Source organism: Urocitellus parryii, chromosome 5 (genome assembly GCF_045843805.1).
Source record: "Urocitellus parryii isolate mUroPar1 chromosome 5, mUroPar1.hap1, whole genome shotgun sequence".
Classification (NCBI taxonomy): Eukaryota; Metazoa; Chordata; class Mammalia; order Rodentia; family Sciuridae; genus Urocitellus; species Urocitellus parryii.
In genome coordinates, this window is record NC_135535.1 from 62,908,042 (window position 1) to 62,931,062 (window position 23,021).

The window sequence follows — 23,021 nt, forward strand, 5'->3', positions numbered from 1 at the left end:
CATCTCTGCTTTGGCATTCAGTCTATTAGGATGTTTAAGTAAGGAAAACAAGGGTCATACAGATATGTTATAGAAAAGAGAAATATTACTGTCAGGTAAATATAGATAATCTTCTTCAGTCCCAAATCTGAAAAGTGATAGTTTTTAAAAGTATAGAATCTGAAACCACATCTGTGAATTTTTGATACTATTACATTAAAATGCATTGGTCTGCCAGGAGTGGTGGTGAAAGCCTGTAATCCCAGAGACTCCTTCAGAGGCTGAGGCAGAATTTGCAAGTTCAAGGCCAGTCTTGGCAATTTAGTGAGACCCTGTCTCAAAATAAAGAAGGCTGGGAATGTGGCTCAGTGGTTAAGTGCCCCTGGATTCAAACTTCAGTACCCCAAAATAAATACATAAAATGTATTGGTTTGTCTTGCTCTTTAAATAGATCTTTTGCCCACAAGTGATTTTAACCCCCATAAACCCTCTGAAAGAGTTTGGGAAATCTGTCAGGATCCATGGAGCCCACTTTGAGAACTGTTGTCTTATAATGCCAAAGTTGAAAAATACAGCTATTTTCCATGTGGAATTTATGACCTCTCCAACCTTAGTGCCTCAAAAAGGGTGAATCACTGATCATTTGTATCAGAATTTCAAAGAATATTTTTTAAAGTGTAGATTTTTTGGGCCTAGTACCAAGAAAATCCAGGAGGCCTAGGAGTTTGTATTTTTACAAGGTGCTTAGGTAAATATGCAGAGTTTGAGAATTATTGAACTACCTTGACTTTATTTTAAGAAAATATAATTCTAAAATTTGAAAATCCACATAAAAATTAATACTTGAGTAGTCACATTATAGATGAACATATTAAAGAGTAACATATAAATTCTGACATTCTTTATAATTAGAATATTCTAATTAACCCATGTATTTTGATAGCTATCATACATATGAAGAATTGGCAAATTAAAGCAAAGTAATAAATATGTTAGACCTTGCAGGCATGAGGTTTCTTTGTACCTATTCAGCTTTACCATTCTAGCACAAATAGCCATGGATGATATGTAAATGAATAAGCATGAATGTGTTCTAATGTAACTTTAATTATGGACACTAATTTCATATAATTTTCATGTGTCACAAAATAGTCTTTGATTTTTTTTTTCAATCATTTAAAGTGTGAAATCCATTCTTATCTTGTAGGCTACACAAAAATAGATGGCAGGCTGGATTTGGCCAACCCTTGGTATATGTTGTAACTAGATTATTAATTTAAAAATAACCATAGTAAAATATGCTTAACATGAAAACTGAGCATTACATTTTCCCCATTGCCCCACCTGCAGTTCTATTTTTTGCAGTTTTAGTTAACTCGTATAAACAGAGATCTGAACATGTTAAATGGAAAACTCTAAATAATTTGTAAGTTTTAAATTGTGCATTGCTGTGAGTAATGTGATGAAATCTGGCGCCATCCCACTCTATCTCTTCCAGGACCCTGGGACGTGAATCATCCCTTTGTCTAGCCAGTCCATGAATCCATGTTGTACGTTGCCTTTTAGTCACTCGGCCATCTCGAGTATCAGATCGACTGTCACAGTATTGCAGTGCTTGTGTTCAAGTAACCCTTATTTTACTTAATGATGGCCCCAAACCACAAAAGTACTGATGTAACAGATGCACTAGGGCATAAAACATGGAAGGACAGATTAACTCTGGTACTATGTGGCAATGCTGCAGGGCGTATAGGAAAAAACATACTACGTACAGAATTTGGTACCATCTGTGGTTTCAGGCATGTACCTCAAGTCTTAGTATCTCCTGTGATAAGGAGGGATTATTATACTTAATTTTTTTAGACAAAAATATACTCCAAGAACTTATAGTCCTTCAAATTCATGTTTCTGGATATTAATTTGTAAGTATATAAGGAACACCTGTTGTATCCCTAAATTGTTGGAAATGCATGATTCAATTATAAATAGTTACACAGTGTGCAATTTGTCTGCAACTTTTCCTGAGTTATAAAAAGATGTGTCCATTTTGCTCATTTTTGCATCTTTTCCCATTTCCACATTTTCTATTAGTGCATTTTAGTTGTATATAATGATGGTATTTAAGTTACATGTTAGTACATGCACATAATATAACAATACGATTTGGCCAATATCACTCTGTAGAACTTCCCCCTTCCTACCCTCCTCCCATTCTTGGTTCCTTTCCTCTGTTGAGCTCCCTTTGATTTTTCACAAGATCCCTACCCTCCCTACCTTTCTTTTCCTTTTTCCTCTCTAGCTTCCACATACAAGAAGCCCTCCAGAGTTTGGCTTATTTCACTTAACATAATAGTCTAAAGTTCTATCCATTTTTCCTCAAATGACATAATGTCTTTGGTTTTTTTGTGGGGAGGGGATGGGGGGGGTACCAGGGATTGAACTCAGAGGCACTCAACCACTGAGCCACAACCCCAGCCCTATTTTGTATTTTATTTAGAGACGGGGTCTCACTGAGTTGCTTAGCACCTCGCCATTGCTCAGGCTGGCTTTGAACTTGTGATCCTCCTGTCTCAGCCCTCTGGGCTGCTGGGATTACAGGTGTTTGCTACCTTGTCCAGCACATAATGTCATTTTTGAATAAAACTCATTGTGTATATACCACATTTTCTTTATCCATTCATTCATTGGTGGATACCTAGGCTGGCTCCATAATTTGGCCATTGTAAATTGTGCTGCTATTCACATGGGTAAGCAGGTATCACTGGAGCATACTGACTTCAGTTTTTTAGGATAAATACCAAGGAGTTTGTAGCTGGGTCTTTTTTTTTTTTTTTTTTGGCAGTGCTGGGGATTGAACCCAGGACCTTTGAGCATGCGAGGCAAGCACTCTACCAATTGAACCTAGTCTTTTGAAGAATCTTCATACAGATTTCCATAGTATCTGTACTAATTTACAGTCCCATCCTCTCCTGCATTTATTATTGTTTGCCATTCTGACTGCTATGAGATAAAATCTCAGTGTAGTTCTAATTTGTGTTTCCCCAACAGCTAATGATGTTGAACATTTTTTCATGTATTTCTTGGCCATTTGTATTTCTTCTTTTTGAGAAGTGTCTGTTTAATTCATTTAACTCATTATTATTTAATTTGTTATTTGGGTTATTTGTTCATTTTTAAAAAATTTTTTTTAATATATTTTTTTTTTAGTTCTTGGCAGACAGAACATCTTTGTTTGTATGTGGTGCTGAGGATCGAACCCAGGCCGCACGCATGCCAGGCGAGCGTGCTACCGCTTGAGCCACATCCCCAGCCCTTATTTGTTCATTTTTGTATCTTGTTTGGAGTATGTGGAAAAGTAAGATTCAGACCAACCTCAACCTCTTGATTCCTTTTTTGCCAGTTTTTTTTTTTTTTAAACTCTGTGCCTCAGTTTTCTAGTCTGTTGGCAAAGTGCTTTACAAAACTTTGATTGAAGCCAGATGCAGTGGCAGATGTCTGTAATTCCAGTGTCTTAGGAGGCTGAGGCAGGAGGATCATAAGTTTGAGGCTAGTCTCAGCAATTTAGTGAGAGACCCTTAGCAATTTAGTGAAACCTTGACTCAAAATACACATACACACACACACACACACACACACAAAAAAAAAAAAGACTGAAGAATGACTGAAGAATGTAGCTCAATGGGGATGGTAAAACGCCCTGGGTTCAATCCCCAGTACCAAAACAAACAACAACAAAACCTTAGTTATGAGACAATAGGCTAATTAGTTCAAGATTATAGTACTGTCCTTTTGAAACAGTTGATTTACTTAATGAGATATTAGAGCTAAATTATTATAATGTCAAGTAATACAATGGAAAATTAATCAGAATTTCAGTTCCTAAATAATCTACTACAGCAGATGTTCTGGCATATTTCTGTAATCCCAGTGATTCAGGAGACTGAAGCAGGAGGATTGCAACTTGAGTCTAGCAAGACCCTGCCTCAAAATAGAATAAAAAGGGCTTGGGATGTACCTCAGTGGTAGAGCACCTCTGGGTTCAATTTCCAGTGCCACACCCACTTCCCCTCCCTCCCCCCCCAAAAAATCTGTTGCCTAGCAAAACTTGAGTTTACTCTGTTTTCTGGAGTTCACATAATCTGTATTATAGTCTCATGTTCATATTTTTACTGAAATATTTTCCCTTAGTCAGTTTTCTAGATTTAATGCAAATCAGAATAGCACTGAGTATCCTATGGAGAGTAAAATGTTGAAACTACGGTGACAAAGAATTTTAGCATTTGTAGTCTTTGCTCAGGAGCAGCAAAATTTTCTTAGAGTCTGAAAATTGATATCCTAAGTTATATTTTTGTAAAAAGAACTGTTTGTGTATCATTCCCTCACTCAATGTTGGGGATTGAACCCAGTGGCTCTCTACCACTGAAATAACATCCCCAACTCTTTTTATTTTTTATTTTGAGACAGAATCTTGCCAAATTGCCATGGTTAGCCTCAAACTTGTGATTCCAGCCTCCCAAGTAGCTGGAATTACAGGCATATGCCACTACCCCAGCTTCCTTCCTTATTATTCATTCATTCATTCACTCATTTACTGGTACTGGGGATTGATTACGGGGGTGTTAAACCTCTGAGCCACACCTTAAGCCCTTTTAATTTTGGGGGGCATGGTCTCACTAAATTGCTTAGGGCCTTACCTTCTGGAGTAACAGATTACAAGTGTGAACCACCATGCCTGCCTGGTATTTATTTATTTATTTATTTTTGGTATTGAAGATTGAACTCAGGAGCACTCAACCATTGAGCCACATCCCACATCCCCAGTCCTATTGTATTTCATTTAGAGACAGGGTTTCACTGAATTGCTCAGCACCTTGCCCTCACTATTGCTGAGGTTGGCTTTGAACTGGAGATCCTCCTGTCTCAACCTCCTGAGCTGCTGAGATTACAGGTGTGTGACACTGCACCTGGCTCATTCTATCAGTTTTTGGTACTGGGAATTGAACCTAGAGTGCTCTGTCACTGAGCTACATCCCCAGCCCTTTTTATTTTTTTATTTTGAGGCAGGGTCTCACTAAGTTGCTTAGGGCCTTGCTAAGTTTGCTGAGGCTGGCTTTGAACTTGCGATCCGTAATCTTAGTTACTCAGGAGGCTAAGGTTCTTCCTTAGCCTCCTGAGTAACTAGGATTAAGGGTGAGTACTACCTTTTACAGATTTTTTGTTTTTTATTTTGAGACAGGGTCTTGCTAAATTGCTGAGGCAGATCTTTTTGTGGCGCTGGGGATTGAACCTAGGGCCTTGTGCATGCAAGGCAAGCACTCTACCAACTGAGCTATATCCCCAGCCCACTGATGCAGATTTTGAACTTGCAGCTCTCCTGCCTAAGCCTCCCAAGTCTATGGGATTTTAGGTATATATCACCATACATAGCATGGTTTTTATTTCATTCATTGATTCATTCATTCACTTTTCTGGTATTGGGGATTGAACCCAGTGGTGCTCTACCACTGAGCTACATCCCAAGCCTTTTTTTTTTTTTTTTTTTTTGAGGCAGGGTCTCACTAAATTCCTGAGGCAGATCTTGAACTTAGTGATTTTTCTGCCTCAGCTTCCCAAGTTGATGGAATTATAGGCATACGCCACCCCACCAGGCTCTGGTGGTGGTGGTGGTGGCAGTGGCTGCTGCTGCTGCTATTACTACTTCTTCTTCTTTTTAATATTTATTTGATAGTTGAAAATTAACCCAGGGTCACTTTCTCAGTAAGCTATATCCCCAGTCCTTTTTTTTTTTTTTTCTTTTGAGAGATTCTTACTAAGTTTCTTAGGGCCTTGCTAAATTGCTGAGGCTGGCCTTGAACTTGAAATCATTGTGTCTTAGCCTCTTGAGTCACTGGGATTACAGGTGAGCACTACCAAATCTGGCTTCTTTTTAATATCATAAAGGAACAAGGCCCATGTGTGCCTGTCTACATTTTTCAGCATGGTTATAGTTGAGCTAAATAGCATTTAGTACTTGTTAATCTTGATTTCAGCTATCTGAATTCCCTTTGTGGTAATGGCTGGGTTAATTTCTAATTATTTATCATTGACATTATTTATTACTACAAGTAATACTTGTTGTCAGGGAGCATTCATGGGATTCTGAAAATCAGTCCTTAAGGGTAACAAAGGACTGTGTTGAACTGCTTGGTTTGTTCTGTGTATGGATGTAAGCTGAAGTTTTCACCATATTTATTTTCTGTATGAAACTTAGTTTATAATTTTAGAAAGACTTTTGATGGTTCATTCTTTTTTTTTCCTTTTTGGTACCAGGGATTGAACCCAGGGCCGCTTAACCACTGAGCAATATCCCTAGCCCTTTCTTATATTTTATTTAGAGACAAGGTCTTGCTGAGTTGCTTAGGTCTTCAATAAGTTGCTGAAGCACAGTCTTCCTGCCTAAGTCTCCCGAGCTGCTGGTGTTACAGGTGTGTACCACTGTGCCCAGCTGATGGTCCTTTTTTTAAAAAAAATTTTAGTTGTAGATGGATACAATACCTTTATTTTATTTATTTTTATGTGGTGCTGAGTATTGAACTCAGTGCCTCATGTGTGCTAGGCAAGCACTCTACCCCTGAGCTATAACCTCAGCCCAGATGGTCCATTTTTTTATTTAATGTATATATTTTTTAGTTGTAAGTAGACACAGTACCTTTATTTTATTTTTATGTGGTGCAGAGGATTGAACCCAGTGCCTCATGCATGCTAGATGAGTGCTCTACCATTGAGCCACAACCTCAGCCCCTGTTCATCCGTTTTGAACTTAATTTGCCAGTTGGTTCTGTTGCTTTTTAGTAGAGAATGAGCAACTTGTTATGATTTAAATTTTAGAGCTTTAGACCTGTCTGGCAAGTACATACACCCTGCCCCCACCCCTCCAACACTTAATTTAAAGACATTTTTTTTCCAATCATGCAGATAGGCATTTTTAGTTGACATTATAATTTATTAAAAGCAGTCCGTGGTGGGGCTGGGGTTATGGCTCAGCGGTGGAACGCTCGCCTAGCACGTGCAAGGCCCTGGGTTCGATCCTCAGCACCACGTAAAAATAATAAATAGATAAAATAAAGTTATAAAAAAAAAAAAAAGTAGTCCGTAGGGCTGAGGCTGTAGCTCAGTGGCAGAGCGCTTGCCTAGCACGTGTGAGGCACTGGGTTTGATCCTTAGCACCATATAAAAATAAACAAATACAATAAAGGCATTCTGTCCATCTATAACTACAAAAACAAATTTAAAAAAAAAGCAATCTGATAGTTGTAGAGCTTTTAAGAAATAATAAAGGTATAAGAAGAATATAAAAATCATGTAGAATATGATTATTATTATCCAGAGATAACCCTTTTTAATATTTTGTTGTTAATTCATCTTTTTCCATACTTATTATTTGTTTTCTATCCTGTAGATTTGGAATTATGGATGTATGCAATCTTTTATTCTGCTTTTCTCATTTAATGTATTAGCATTTTCTCATGTCATTAAATAGTTTTCAAATTGTTTTCTTAACATTTTAAATAGTATCTTGTGAGGCAATACCTTAATTTATATTTATCAATTTCTCTTAAAAATTCAATTCCTATCGTTTTGGATTATAAATATGACTATGATGAACATTTTAATACGTAAAAGGGTCTGTGTTTCTGGTTTTATTCTTAGAATAGAATCCCAAAAGAAGAATGATTTGTTCAAAGGTATCAAACATTTGGGTAAGACAGTTTACAAATATTGTCAAACTGCTTTTCAGAAAAATTGCCCAAATATGTATTCCTAAAAGTTGCCTCTTCTGCTATATTTGTGATTGACATGCTGTTGTGCCGGAACATATATCTTTTTTTTAATACTTTTATTTATTTATTTTTATGTGGTGCTAAGGATTGAATCCAGTGCCTCACATGTGCTAGGCAAGTGCTCTACCACTGAGCCACAACTTCAGCCCCTGGAATGTGTATCTTGACAGTTCTGGCTGAGGTTTTGTTAAAGGTTTAATTAAGCGTTAACTTTTCTATGTCTCTGTGTGTGTGTGCGTGTGTGCGCCACACTCACATGTAAGATGATGGTGGGAATTGAATCCAGGGATGCTCTACCACTGAGCTCCATTACCAGCCCTTTTTATTTTTTATTTTGAGACAGGGTCTTGCTGACTTGCTAAGGCTGGCCTCAAACTTGTGATTCTCCTGCCTTAGCTTCCTGTTTTTTTTTTTTTTTTAGGTTCATTTTACTTGGCACTTAATAGTTCCATAGTAGTGTTTTTTGAATGAAGGAAGAAAGGATAATCTAATCCCCTTTTAGATTTCTATGAATCTTTGGTATTTATGATATATATGCCCTGTCGTTATACCTAGTGATGTTTGCTTTTGTCATTAGAACAGGCCCTTGGTTGTATTTGTATGGGGCTTGGATTCCATATTTAAGAATTGGGCCATCTTATTAACACCAATTTGTTACTAAAGAAATTATCACATCGTAACCAGATTCAGAGAATTAACTTTGTAACCCTTAGTTACAGACTCTATCCTCAATTATATTAAAAGCAAAAACTAAAAGAGATAGATAGATCTATATATACAAAGAAAGAGAATCTGTTTTTTCATTTGTATGTTGACAAATTAGGATCTACCTCTACCTCTGACAAAACTATTAGACGTAGGCTTTTGGAAATTATCTCAGTTATTAAAAAGTTATCCTCTAAACATTGTGGGTTTTTTTTTAACTTTTTTCACAGCAATCCGATAACTTTCTCTTTTTAATAAATCCTAAATTTTATCATTTTTGCCTTCTGGCTTCACTGAGTACCTGAGCCTTTCTTCTATACACTTTGATCTCTTGGACGGCCTTTCAGTGCATCTTTGTTTTCCAGTTCTTCCATCCTTGCTGAAAGCATTTCACTTACCCTTGGCAGTACCTCTTAATGTATGTGTATCCCTGTCCTGTTATTTATTGTTTAGTTCTATAAAATGCTTGTGTTTCATCCTAAAGAAATGGATTGAGATGACAACACACTGTGAGTGCTATACCCAGATACATGATCTACTTTGTCAAGCAGTAGTGTCAGCGTCATTATTGAAGATTTCATTTTTTGTCTCCTGTTTATCCTACAGAAATGCGTAGCTTTTTGTTTTTGAAAGAGCATCAGTTTGACCTAACAATTAAAAATTTGTTTTCAGTATCAGATAGAAATAAACCAACAAGATTCTTTATATTAACAAATTGATGCAGGAGAAATTTTAAAAATAGAAATGTTTGTTGGACTTATTTATTTTTTAATGGATGGACAGATCATTCTGATTGTTAAGTATTTAAACTTTCCTTAAAACAAGAAATATGGAAATTACATAGGGCAAAAAATTAAGGGAATGATTTAAGAATAACTGTGGGTATTTAAGAAAAAAAGCCTTCTTCCTCCCATTGTTATCTCCCTTTGGTGAAAACGGTAAAACAAAGGCCAGCAAATTGGGAAGGAAGCAGGAAATCCTAGTTATTCAATGTCAGTTGAATATTTAAGACCAGTGAAAATGCTTACTTCTGTTAGATTTTAATGCTTCCCCCCCCCCAAAGTGTTTTTTTCTCTCCCCCTGCCCTTTTTTTTTTCTTTTCAAAAGACATATTTGTTTGTTTGTTTCTTTTTTCCTTCTTTTTGGCTGGGGATGGAAGGACTCAATTTTCTCATCTCTATTTCCTAATAATGATGCCATTAAATAAAATCCAGAAGCCATATATTGTGGTGTGATAGTGAAAAGCCAAGTTAAGTTTGAATTTTGTGGCTCTATGGAAATCATTCCAAAATTTATTTAATCACTTTGTATGCCAGTGCTGTCCCCTTCTCAGCCAGAACCCATTTCTTCCTCTAAGTAAATAGAAAAATGAGAACATTTAGGTCCAAATATCAGAACCAAGATAAAAAATAAGGCATTTTGCGTGGTTCTTGTGTCTACTCTAGCCCTTGTAGTTTACTTCCTGGTTGGAAAATACATTGGAGGCCCTTTTTGAAATAAAATTTCATTTTGTGATTATATTAGGAAAACAGGTTCTAGGACTAGAAAGTGAAATTATCTGTAGCACAGCATTTAGGACTTTTTTTCCAGAGATGAATTGCTTTTTAGAAATTATCTGAATTTTCAGCCATAAAGTTCTTGGCCTTTATATTTGTCTGCTTTTGTTTACCTTTTTTTTTTTTTTTGTACAATGTTGTGTTTCCAAAAAGTACTAAAAAATCATCATATATTTTAAATAAACAAACAACCCCCAAAAAAACTCTCTTGTCCTGGGGCTATGTGGAGAAGAATGAAGCTCTCATTTCCTAGTACCCAATCATCAGCTTGAGCTGGCCTCTCCTAGGAACAGAATTTATTGAAGCAATTTATCCTGGCTAAATGTGATATAAATCTGTGTACATGTATGTACATACAGGGTCTCTTCCATTACAGCAATGCTGCAGCATCAGTTTCCTTCATGGTTAGACCATATTCCTATCACATTGAAAGATGACCAAGAAGCCCCTTCTATTTTATTGAGCACCCCACAATCTTAAGCGCTGATTAGTTGTGGAATTGCTGATTAGACAACCAGAAATACTCGTTTCTAACCCCAGAGTGAGCCCTAAGAGAATAGGAGAGATGTTACCTACCCACTCTATGTTTTAAGCATGGTTTTCTGGTTACCAGATTGATTCTAGCATGTTAACATTTTAATTTAATATAGGCCTGACTGAGATTGACATTTCTGTTTATCTCTAAGATAAAATTTGAAATTTGGTTACAGTTCTGAAATTATTTCCAATCATATTCAAATAATTGAATGTGATTCAATTATTTCAGCCTCTATTATCTTCCCTGTTCATTTGTTTGTATACGTTTCTCTCTTATGGAGAGATGTTTGGAAATGTCCTTTAAGAATTTAATCTATAAGGGTATTTTCATCCCTTTCCCCGTTTTTCTCTTCCACTTTTCCAAAATACTGTTTATCTTTTGGGAATATTTTTACTGTGATTTGCATTTCTAATATTTATTCGTCTATACCTCTATTTTTATTCCTAGTTGGAATATGAGAAATTTTCCCAACCCAATGAGATTGGAATTATTGTTCATTGACAAAGGATGTTAATCAATATTTTGAGAATTTAGCTTCAATATTAAATATATATATATACACACACACACATAAATAATTATAAATTCTGTTAAATTCTTCAGAGAAATAGAGGAGATGGATGGTGATGCTTTTTAGTGTCATTTCTTTTATCCCCTGCAGCAGTACACATCTGTTGGCTGCAACAGAGCAGCCTAAGAACTCTGGGCGAGAGCGGCACAAACAGCCGGAACATATTCACCCAGTAAACCCCCAAAGAGTCGACATTTGTTTTATTGCTGCTTTTAAAAACCTCACCATAAATAGAATCAGAGGGGGGGAAGGGTACCGATATTTCTCCATTTGCCACAGTCGATTGGTGGGGGGAGGAGGAGGCTCCCAGTGGGGAAAGAAGGCTTTTATTTTTATTTTTTTATTAATGAAAATCATTTCCCATGTAGCCCAATAGGATGGGTGCTTTGTTTTCTTTGGCAATAATCTGGGATAAACGACTCTTGCCAACAGTCTCGTAGTTTATACACCAGGGAGCCAGATTATGGCCCTGTAAAACGGAGCACCCCTCCTATAATCCCTTAATTAATTAAATGACAAATTTTGGTCTTCTCTAGTTCAAAAATATGGCTTCCACATCGAACATTCAGTGGATTTATTGACATAGGGAACTGCACTGTTGTAATTCAGCAGACTAGAGAAGTGTGTTATATACTGTAGCAGAAAGGGAAAATCTAGCAAAGGTTTGAAATTCCTTGACTATTTAAGTCTAAATTTTTCTAATTAAAAATTTAAATTGAGGCACAGTAGATCACATGCCACCTGTCTAATGGGTCTCCTTAAAGTAGCCTGTGTTTACAGCTTTGATAGATAGCATTCTTGGAACACCTGTTTCTAGGCTTGATATTTTTGAAGCACATTTTTTTGCTCCAGCGTATTTAACATAACTTTTCCCCTACCTCCCCCTCCTCAGCTCCGCTCAGCTATATGAAATATGGGAGACGACAGACCGTTTGTGTGCAATGCCCCGGGCTGTGGACAGGTACGTTTACAATATACTTTATTGTGAATGTCTTGTTGTGAATCAAAGTGGCTGTTTTATCACTAAGGCAAAGAGTTTAAAGCCGGTATTTTACGTGATCACTGGAGGTAATCAGATCAGAGGATTTGCAGTGTGTAAATCCAAGTTATGAGGAAGTGTAGGCACTCTACCGTAATGAAATCTGCCTTGCTCTCTTCCATATTGTTATTCTACTGGTGTTTGTTTTCCAACACAGTGTTGAAGAATACATGTTGCTCTCTCCTCTTTTGTAAAGCTATCCATCTAAATACAAAGCAAGTTTAGAAATATCTTCATGGATATAAAAGTCTACTTAACATATTTGGAGAGATAGCTGACAAGGTACCCTTCATGTGAACCCCAATTTCAGATTTTTTTTTTTTTAATAAGAAAAAGTGTTTCTTCTGTTGATCCAGAAAATCATGTTTAACAGGTAAGGAAGAGATTTATCTAGGAAAGACAAATCTAATATAGAACCTGAGGTATTATAGCAGTATATAAACATTTCCCTTGTCTGATACTATGAAATGCATTGTTCTGTTAGCTGACATGTAATTTTTTGTGTATATATGTATAAGTCAGATATTTCTCATCATATGCCTTTTTAATAAAGCAATTTTGATGTAATTGCCTTTTTCAAACTTCTTAACTCTTAATACTCTGTGCCAATACCATGTTCCACAAAAAAAGAAAAAGAATACAAAAAAAAGTTTTTATCTGTCTTTATTAATTCTTTTTACAAACCCTGAAGGGTGACTTTCTGTTCATTTAGAAGTAAGTCATAGGCCTGTCCAGTGACACTTACTGGTAGTATGTAAGATTGCAGACTAGTTCTAGTAAACATTGTAAATATTTAGAAAAAAGAAGAGTTTAGTTCTAGAGATTAGTAAGAATTGGCTGGGCACAGTGGTGCATGCCTGTGATCCCAGCAGCTTGGGAGGCTGAGGCAGGAGGATTGCTAGTTCAAAACCAGTCTCAGCAACAGTGAGGTGCTAAGCAACTCAGTGAGACCCTGTCTTTAAATAAAATAGAAAATAGGGCTGGGGATGTGGCTCAGTGGTCGAGTGCCCCTGAGTTCAATCCCTGGTACCAAAACAAAACAAAACAAAACAAAAAAACTCCAGACTACTAATAACTGGAATTTGAGTAGTGGAAAAGATGAGGATGGTAACAAGAAATGGACAGAGGGAAGAGTCCAAATTTCAGTAAATGCTGAAAATTTCAGATAAGACACTAACATAATGTTGTGAACAACCAATAAAAAAAAAAAAAAGAAAAAGAAAAAAGAAATTAATTCCTGATAAACTAAAAAAAAAAAATATGTAAACAGAGAGAGTGGTTACCAATAAAGCACGGATACTTCACAATGAAACTCGTTATTCTGTACAATTAATATGCGCTAATAATTATAAAGTATAAATTCAAATAAAACTTTTCAACAGAAAAAAAAAAGACACTAACAAAGCTATTGTATTCTGCAATATTCAGCATCCTAAGATGCATTTTCTTTTCCTTGTCAAAACATTCTACTTTATTACTGACTGCTTGTTTCCCCATGTGGTCTATATTTAATTTTTTTAACAATAGAAGACAGTTAGAAATATAGGGTAAATTTGTTTTCACTTCTCAAACAGCTTTATTAAAGAACATACCTAAAAATGATCCCTCCAACTTTCTGTGTGTGAATTTAATAATACTATTTACTATGACTCTGACAACTGATAACTTGGTACCCTTTTTACTTCTCTACTGGAAAAATATGCTTTTTGGTGAAAGCATTTATTTTTCTGATATTTACCATTATTTTCTTTATTTATTGCTTAAACTACTCAATTCTATGTCTTACATTAAGTATACTTATTATACAGTATACATAAAACCATCCAAACAAGGATTTCTCAAAGAAATAAGAATGGATGATAAAAATAAGGAATACATGAGAAAAACATCTCTTAAGCTTTTTGAGCAAAACAGGGTAAATAACATCTCTTCAGGCTGTCTTGTTAAAAAAGAGTAGTATTCACTAATATTGGTGTTTGTTTCCTTGTTTTCATTTTCTCTTTAAAAATTTTTTTTAAAAATTTTCCTAGATGGAGGAAAACAGTAAGGATTTTTGCTTTGATTCTTCCCTGTGTTGTTAGGTTTCATTTCATCATAATCCTTTCCTTCCCCTGTTTTTCTTTCTCACTTCTGAATTGTGTAGTGGTATTTTGGTTATTAGGATTCATTATAACCACTGACTTACATTCTCAAAGCTTCCTCCAACCCCAAGGGAAAGGTGGGTGTGACACTTGGGGGAATTGCTACCTTCTGGAGAATTCTAGTTACTTGTTCCATAGTAAAAGGATAGCTGAGTCTGGTGGTGAATACTTGTAATCCTAGTGACTTGGGAGGCTGAGATAAGAGGATTACAAGTTTGAGGCCAGCCTTGGCAACTAAGTGAGACCCTGTCTCAAAATAAAAAAGAGCTGGGGATGTAGCTCAATGATAAATCACTCCTGGATTCAATCCCCAGTACAAAAAAAAAAAAAAAAGTGGGGGGGAGATAAAGGAAAAGGATAGAAAGCAACAACTTAAGACTTTGAAGCCAGCATGATTCATTCCTTTATTTTCTTTGCATATCAAACTATTTTCTGGTGAGATTATAGTTCTGAAGTTATATTTAGTCTCCTTCCAAGTTTTTTCCCCAATATTTAGTAACAGATAGCTTTAGAGTGGAATCTCTACAAGATGTACTGTGATTGCTTTATGTTACATGAATGTTATACATTAGTGAAAATCTGGCAGAGAAGATAAATTTAGTTGTTAGCTACCCTTGGCCTGTCATTCAAATTCCTTATATCCCTTGAGAATGGTTGCATTCTTGAGCCACCTGGAGGTCTTAAAGTTATTTGTAATCCACTTGTCATTGACTCAAATTATTTATTCCAGAAAATAAAGAATACTAAAAAAACTATATAAGCTCCAGGAGGGTAATAAGGACCATGATAGCCAGACATAGTGGTGTACACCTGTAATCCCACTGTCTGGGAAGGCTGAGGCAGGAGGATGGCAATTTCAAGGCCAGTCTAAGCAACTTAGCAAGACTCTAGGCAACTTAGTGAGACCCTGTCTCACAAAATGAAAAGGCTGGGGATGTAGCTCTGTGGTACAGTGCCTCTGAATTCAGTCCCCCAATACAAAAAAAGAAAGAAAGAAAATAAGAACCAAGATACATTTTAGAAGGCATAGTTTAGAACCTACTATGAGAGAAGTCTCAAAAAGCAGTGGTTTGGGCTAGGATTGTGGTTCAGTGGTAGAATTTCGTCTAGCACATGTGAGGCACTGAGTTCGATCCTCAGCACCAAATAAAAGTAAAATAAAGATATTGTGTCCACTTAAAACTAAAAATTAAATATTTTAAAAAAGCAATGGCTTTTACCAGGTAGAGAAAACAGGAATGAAAGCAAATTTATAATTCAAGAGGCTGATTGTTAAAAGCAAGCAAATAAAACTATAGGAATCTTGCTGTGCACAGTGGCACATACCTGCAATCCCAGCAATTTAAGGCAGGATGATCACAAGTGTTTGCTCAGCCTCAACATCTTATTGAGACTCTCAGCAACTTAGTGAGACCCTGTCTCAAAATAAAAATTTAAAACAACAACTTTAGGAATCTTGAATTGTTTCTATAACTGTTCCCTGCTCAGAGTTTACCCTGTATTTGCCTAAATTAATGTCATCCTACACCTTAATATTAAGGGAAGGTGAAAGGAAAATTCACCTAAAATAGACTGGTGGATTATGCTCTCCACTATATAATCAAAACCACCAGGCTTTCAATGGATACATAAACATGTTTTGGTTGCTAGGTCTTTAATGGCTGTTATTTTTGGATTCTGTTCATGATCCACTTTCCAACAGTACGTCTGATGTGACACAGCTGAGTTCTAAATATGCTGCATGTACTTAAAAAAAAAAAAAAAAGATGGCAGCTAAAGGTTGTACTGTCTGCATTCTTATCTGAAAAAAACAGGTGATAAGAGTTTTTTAGCCCTCTTATTTCTGTTCTCCTGTTGAGATACTTTGTTTCTCTTGAAGTAGTGTCATTTTCATGAGGAGGAACCGTAGGAAAAAGTTTTCCTGCTAAAACCTCTTTGTGGAATATGGTAGAAGGAGTCATTAATAGAGCTGCTTCCTGAGAGAGGACCAGTTAGTGTTAATAGTGCCCCCAGACATTCTGTTGAATCAAGTTATATGGGTTTTTGAAATGTTTATTAGATAGCATCTCTTTATAAACATTGTGACTATAAAATGGCTTTGTCGGGTTTTTTCTTTTCTTTGTGATGGGGTCTCACTATATTGCCAAAGCTGGCCTCAAACTTGTGGGTTCAAGTAATCCTGACTCACCTTCTTAAGTAGCTGAGTTTACAGGTGTGAAACACCATACCTGGCTTAATTTGTAATTTTTAATACTTTTGGGGGCCACTTTCACTTAAAGATGGAATATAAAATTATTATATGTGGAAGCAGGTATAAATACTATGTTGGTAATCTTGAATTTCAGATATTATTTCATGTGTACATAGTTAAATAATATACCTCTTTTTTGTTTTATTTTTACCCAGTTTTTATTCCTAGGAGTCTACAAATTCCATAATCCTGTACCTCCCTCACAGGCATATAACAGTGGTTTGTAGTACAAATTATGTAGATTTAAATGGCCCCTCTGGATACCATCATCAAGTCTTTGAGCAAAAGCTGGTCATATTAGCTTATTACTTTAGAATAGGAGCACATTTCCTCCGAGGAAATACCACTCCAGGAACAGTTAGTAATATCCCATTATCAGCCACTGAGAAAAGTTTCTGTCATAACCACTCTGTATCATCTCTGTCCTTTTAAGGGAAAGTCATCTGTACACTATGATCCTGAGAGTCTGAAGATACCTACTTTATCCCAGAGGACTTCTAGATAGAGGTTGAGATTTTCTTCATATCTTTCTGAGACATGAAAAATACAACTAACTCATAGACCTCCAGGGCCTCTTTTTCTCTTCAAAGGCCAAGAATAGCAATGGAGCCCTAGTTGTGGTGAGGTTGAGGGCAGCTTCTTGCACCTCCTTATCTTGTCATAGTAGAAATAATGTTTATGGTACTGTAGTCCTGGCTTCACTTGGCATTTAACCAGCCTCCAAAGCTGTTTATTGCTTCATATCCTCTACCTCCATGAACATTATCCCTTAAATCTCTATTTCTCTGTAATATATGAGGCAACAAATAGCTCCTAAGATTGGTTAAATGCTGGCATGCTGCAAAGGTATATGTTTTATTGCCTGTATAACACAAATCTATAGAGGTTATTCCTGTTAGCCCAGTGTTCCATTAAAAGGACCATACTGGTACTGTGGGAGTCTGGATCTTACATTGTATCCCTTTGACACGTTTTTCCTATTACCTGGCATGAACACAAAATAAAAGCAAGGAAGAATGAGTTGGTGCTGATTACTAATTCTTTATGTTAGGGAAGCATCTTGAATTGGAAAATAACAGGAAGAAATAGCTCTGGTAGATAAATGCCATTTGTGGTGGTATATGCTGTATTTACATGCTATGACAGGTGAAGGTAATTTCAAGCAAATAGATAAGCTTTCTTCCTCACTCTTTGCCAAGAGTTTAAAAAAATTTAAATTTTTATTTAATAATTCATATTTCATTCAATAATTCATCCAGTTCCCATCTGGTAAGAGTGCCTGCATGCTGTCACGCAGCTGAAAATACACTGCATTATACACAATTAGGCCAAATGCTAACCTTATTTTTTGTAATATGTTGATTTTGCAATTACTTTCAGCTCACTGCAGTTTTATGTAACCCTGTAATGAAAGTAGACTACTGTTACTCATTGTATAGACAAGACTGGGACTGGGGTTTTAAAAATGGAGGTGTTAAGAACAAGGAAAAACTTACGTTGCTTTATGTCAGATATGGCACTCTTTTTTAAAAAATTTTTTAGTTGATGATGAACCTTTATTTTATTTATATATGGTGTGAGAATTGAACCTAGAGCCTCACACATGCTAGGCAAGTGTTCTACCACCGAGCCACAACCCCCACCCAGATCTGGCACTCTTGACACTTATCCTTAGAAACATTTAGTTGGTTGTTTAATTTTTTTTCTTTTATTCTTTTTTCCCTCTCTTTTCACTTTTTTTTATTGGTATATTATAGTTGCACATAATGATGAGATTTGTTGTTACATATTTGTGCATGTACATGAAATAACAATATAATTTGGACAATATCACTTCCCAGGACTACCTCCTTTCTCCTCCCCTTCTATTCTTTAGTTTCTTTCCTGTATTGATCTCCCTTTGATTTTTTAAATTAATTAATTTATTTATTCTAATGAGGTACATATGACAGCAGAATGCATTTTGATTCATTGTACATAGTTGCAACACAACTTTTCATTTCTCTGGTTGTACACCATATGTGCAGTCATACATGTACCTAGGGGAATGATGTTCCCTGTGGTTTTCATGAGACCCCCCACCACACACACACACCTTTCCTTTTGGTTGTTTAATTTTTTATGTTATGTTTATTATGCTGTTACTAAAAGCATAGCATATTAAAAGCATCCTTGTTCCTGTCTATCTCCTCCATTGAAAAAAAATACCTATGTAAACCTAATTTTAGCTATACCAAAAAAAATTCTTGATTTCCTTGGATACAGCTTAAAATTCAAAATGGGAGCCCAGAAACTGTTCTTAGAGTATTTTTGGTAGGAAAAAATAAAGTTCTGTATCTTTTTATTTCAGTTCTTCCCAAGTCAGGAGTGGGTTTCTTTCCCAGTCCCTTCTTTTCCATACTGCTGAGGTTACAAAGTGCCTTCCTGATCTGAGAGCCTGTCCTTCCTTTATCCCTCTTTGCCACCCTTGCAAAACCATATATAGCCAGGTTTTGACTTACAAGATATTGTCATTATATAGAATTTTTCATTCTTTTGTCAAATAATCTTCCAGCTAATGCAGCAGATTAAACAGCAAGTATACTCCCTCTTCTGGTTACTGTATTTCTTTAATGCAGATTGACTTGCTCAGCACTTGCATTCTGAAGTCCTTGTTAGGGCTTCTCTGTATGTGGATTCATAACACATCTGTGTGTACATCCACGGTGCTGTATAAATAATAATAAGTAATCACCAGATGGCCTATAACTGCTCCTCTGGACCCTCTGGGTCTCTTGAAGCTGTTAGTAAAGTCTTCTGGCGTTTTGCTGGGGAAAACTTGTCATAGATTTATTTCTAAAAAAACTCAAACTCACAACTGGGTGTTTAGGACTAGATATTGCTGTCTGTGTTGTAAATATTTAACAGGCTTTGTACAATGACAAGTAAAAGCGCCATTACTAACCACACACTGTGGCTTTGGAGCTCTTCTTCCCTCCCGGCCATTTAGAAAGGAAAAGAAATGCCAATAAATTGTGCATTATGAGCAAGGTGCAAGAGATGCTCTCTGGAAGATCTTTCTGAAGAGAAGAAAGAGAACTTCAATATTGTGCTTGAAGGATTATAATTGGGCAAACAAGGTTTTTAACTATATGCCAGTGACTTAAATAATACACAATGCTTCTTTAAAGTTGGGCTTTAATACTTTAAGAAAAAGCTCCTTCAGATAGAATTTAGTCAGATCTTAGTTTCGACCCTTTTTGAATCTTCATAGCCAAATGATAAACCCTTTGAAAAGGGTAATTTCTCAATACAACAATGTATATTTTTAAAAATTAAAGTAGAACTCATTACAACTAAATTTTACTGGTTTCTTTTTATTTCTTTGTTTCCCATAAGATAACCCAAATATTTTAGACAGAAATTGAGTGTCATCTCTCAAACCTAGGTTTCTTTTCTCTGTTGAGGGATGAATCTTTATAACTTCAAAGGGACTGTCCTTTAAATTGCAACACATGACTGTTACTATTGAGTTAGGATGTGTAAAAAGCTTTTCATTTTCAAAATACTGTTTTGAAGAGATGTTGAGATGATGTTTAAATTGTGAGGAAGACATGCTATTAATAATTAATTATAGACAGATATTGCCTTTTAAATTTTCTTTCACAAAATTATGTTGAGGATTTTATTTATTTTATTTTATTTTTTTGTACCAGGAACTAAATGCAGGGATGCTTAACCTCTGAGCCACATCCCCAACCCTTTTTATTTTTATTTCGCTAAGTTACCTAGGGCCTTGCTAAGTTGCTGAGGCTGACTTTGAACTTGCAGTCCTCCTTTCTTAGCCTCCCAAGTCACTGGGATTATAGGCATGTGCTACTATGCCTGGCTAAGGATCAGATTTTAAAAAGGAAAACATCACAGAGAAAAAATGGAAGCTTTGAGGTTTATCTCAAATTAGCTTATTCATAGTCTGGCATACCATGTGCTATGTGTGGCTGCTGATTCTGCCAGCAGATTGAAGTGCTGAACCAACTTCTGCTCTAAAGGCTAAAATTGCCAGCCATCATTCCAGCTTTTAAATCTTGATGTTCCCATCAGTGATGCCAGATTTTGAGCAAACATAGCTTTGTCTGTAGATCCCAGATGGAATTTACAATTCCCTGGGTTGGAAGGAAAGAGTTCTTTCTTTTCGCCTTTGAAAAACTTGAGTGGCTCTGCAAGGAAAGTCAGTAGAATAAATCTGTAGCTTTGGTGTGTCTTTTGAGTCATTGTAGAAGGCTGAGTGCTTTATTCAGCATTCAGCTGATTGGCTGTCAGATTTGCAGCTCTGCTTATCGAAGATGTGGCCTCTGGAAGAACCACTTACGTTATTCTGAAGAGAATAATCCTGTGGCAAAAGGAACACTTTCTACTTTCTCCTAAGGGTCAGATCTTCTTTTGATACTGGGTAATATCCCTTGATTTTCCTGAAAAATCTGTCATAAAGATTGGCACCAGCATAGGTTGCAGATGTGGTTACAATGACAAATCCTGATTCCTTAGCCACAGAGCGAGGTATCAGAGTGACACTCATAAGTATGCCAGCGGCTTAATGATGGTGATTTTTCTGCTGAGACTCTCAATATCCCTTATAAGCCTCTTGGCTTCTTTTTTCTCTGAAAGAAATAAATTTGTTTTAGTTGTTTGCACACCAGTCGCCATAAAATGCCATACAGAGAGTTGTCTTTATCTCCTTCACTTCCTCAAGCTTCTTTGTCTTTAGTAAATTGACCTCTCCAGATTGAGATCAAGTCCTACAGTTTAAGCTTTCACCTTTTGCCTTTCGTTTATACAACTTGTCTTGGCTCATTGTCCTTATACCTGGTGGGGATTATGGTTTTTGGGGTTTGTTTTTGTTTTTGTTTTTGTGGTGCTAGAGATTGAACCCAGGGCCTTAGATGTGCAAGGCAAGCACTCTACCAACTGAGCTATATCCCCAGCCCCCTGGTGGGGGTTATTAACAGCATTTTCTCTCTCTCTTTTTTTTTTTTTTAATAATTAATAGACTTTACCACACATAATTTTTCCTTTTTTTCTTTATTATTATTATTGCATACTGGGGATTGAACACAGGAGCATTCTGCTTCTGAACTACATCCATGACCCTTTTAAAAAAATCGTTGTTGTTGTTATTGTTATTATTATAGTACTGGGGATCAAACCCAGGAGCATTCTACCTCTGAGATAGGTCCCTAGCTATTTTTATTTATTTTATTTTGATTCAGGGTCTAAGTTCCAGGTCTGGCTTTGAATTTGTGATTCTCTTGTTTCAGCCTCCTAAGTAGCCATAGCACCTAGCAGTTTTCCCTGTTATTTAACATTTTAGTGTGTTATATTTGTTACAATTGGTTAGTAAATATCAATACATTATTGTTGATTAAAGTCCATGTTTTTAAATTTTTGTTGTTGTTGTTGTTCATAGACATTTATTTATCTTTATGTGGTACTGAGGATCAAACCCAATGCCTCACACACGCTAGGCAAGCACTCTATCACTGAGCTACAGCCCCAGCCCTAAAGTCTATGTTTTTTATTATGGTTCATTCTGTGTGTGCATTCTATGGATTTTGATAAATATATGATATTTATCTACCTTATAATGTCCAGAATGGTTTCACTGATGTAAAATAGATGGGCCTGTGCTCTACCCATTTATATCTCCTTCCCCTCCTCTTTCTGATCCCCTGGTAATATCTGTATCTCTTCTCTTCTCTCCCCGCCCCCTCTTTCTCTTTCTCTCATTGGGGATCAAATCCAGGACTCATGTTTGCTAAGTAGGCCCTCTACCACTGAGCTATACCCCCATTTTTTTAATATGCGGGGAAGGGGGAAGTACTGGGGATTGAACCCACAGGTACTCTACCACTGAGCTAGAGCCCTAGACTTCTATTTTTTATTTTGAGACAGGGTCTTGCTAGTTGCTGATGGGTCCTCAAACTTGGGATCCTCCTGCCTCAGCCTTCTGAGTGTCTGGGATTATAAGCATGTGCCACAGCACCTGGCCTTACCAGTGATCTTTTTACTATCTCCATAGTTTTGCCTTTTAAGAATATCATATACTTTTTTTGTTTGTTTCTTTAAGACACTGTCTTGTTGTGTTGCCCAGCCTGACAAAAATTCCTAGGCTCAAGTGATCTTCCTGCCTTAGCCTTCCAAGAAGCTAGAAATATAGGCATGCTCCATTATACCTGGCCCTCCAGATTTTTAAAGTTGTAAGCAGATAATAATGTGATTGGAGATAGAGGAGAAGAAAATAGATGTAGAAGGCACCTCAGCTTGAAGTTTTCTCCAGGAGTTTATCTAGGAAGATTTAGGTGACAAGCCTTTCTGCTCTCTGGGAGCCTCTCTGATGTTATAGGAATTGGCTTGCCTAGAGTTAGCTTTACTGGTTCTAGGTGTT

General features: G+C 36.4%; 1 protein-coding gene across 3 annotated transcripts in view; it reads left to right on the forward strand.

Annotated features, from left to right (window-relative positions):
* Positions 1 to 23,021, forward strand: part of LOC113189748 (cyclic AMP-dependent transcription factor ATF-7) — a 103,707-nt gene that overhangs the window by 11,883 nt on the left and 68,803 nt on the right. For all 3 annotated transcript variants that reach the window (XR_003301688.2, XM_026398684.2, XM_026398685.2), the window contains exon 2: positions 12,062 to 12,130. Coding sequence is in view for 2 of the 3 variants with exons in the window: in XM_026398684.2 (XP_026254469.2) it covers positions 12,083 to 12,130 (48 nt within the window). In the remaining variant the exon portion in view is untranslated. The remainder of the gene's footprint in view (positions 1 to 12,061; positions 12,131 to 23,021) is intronic.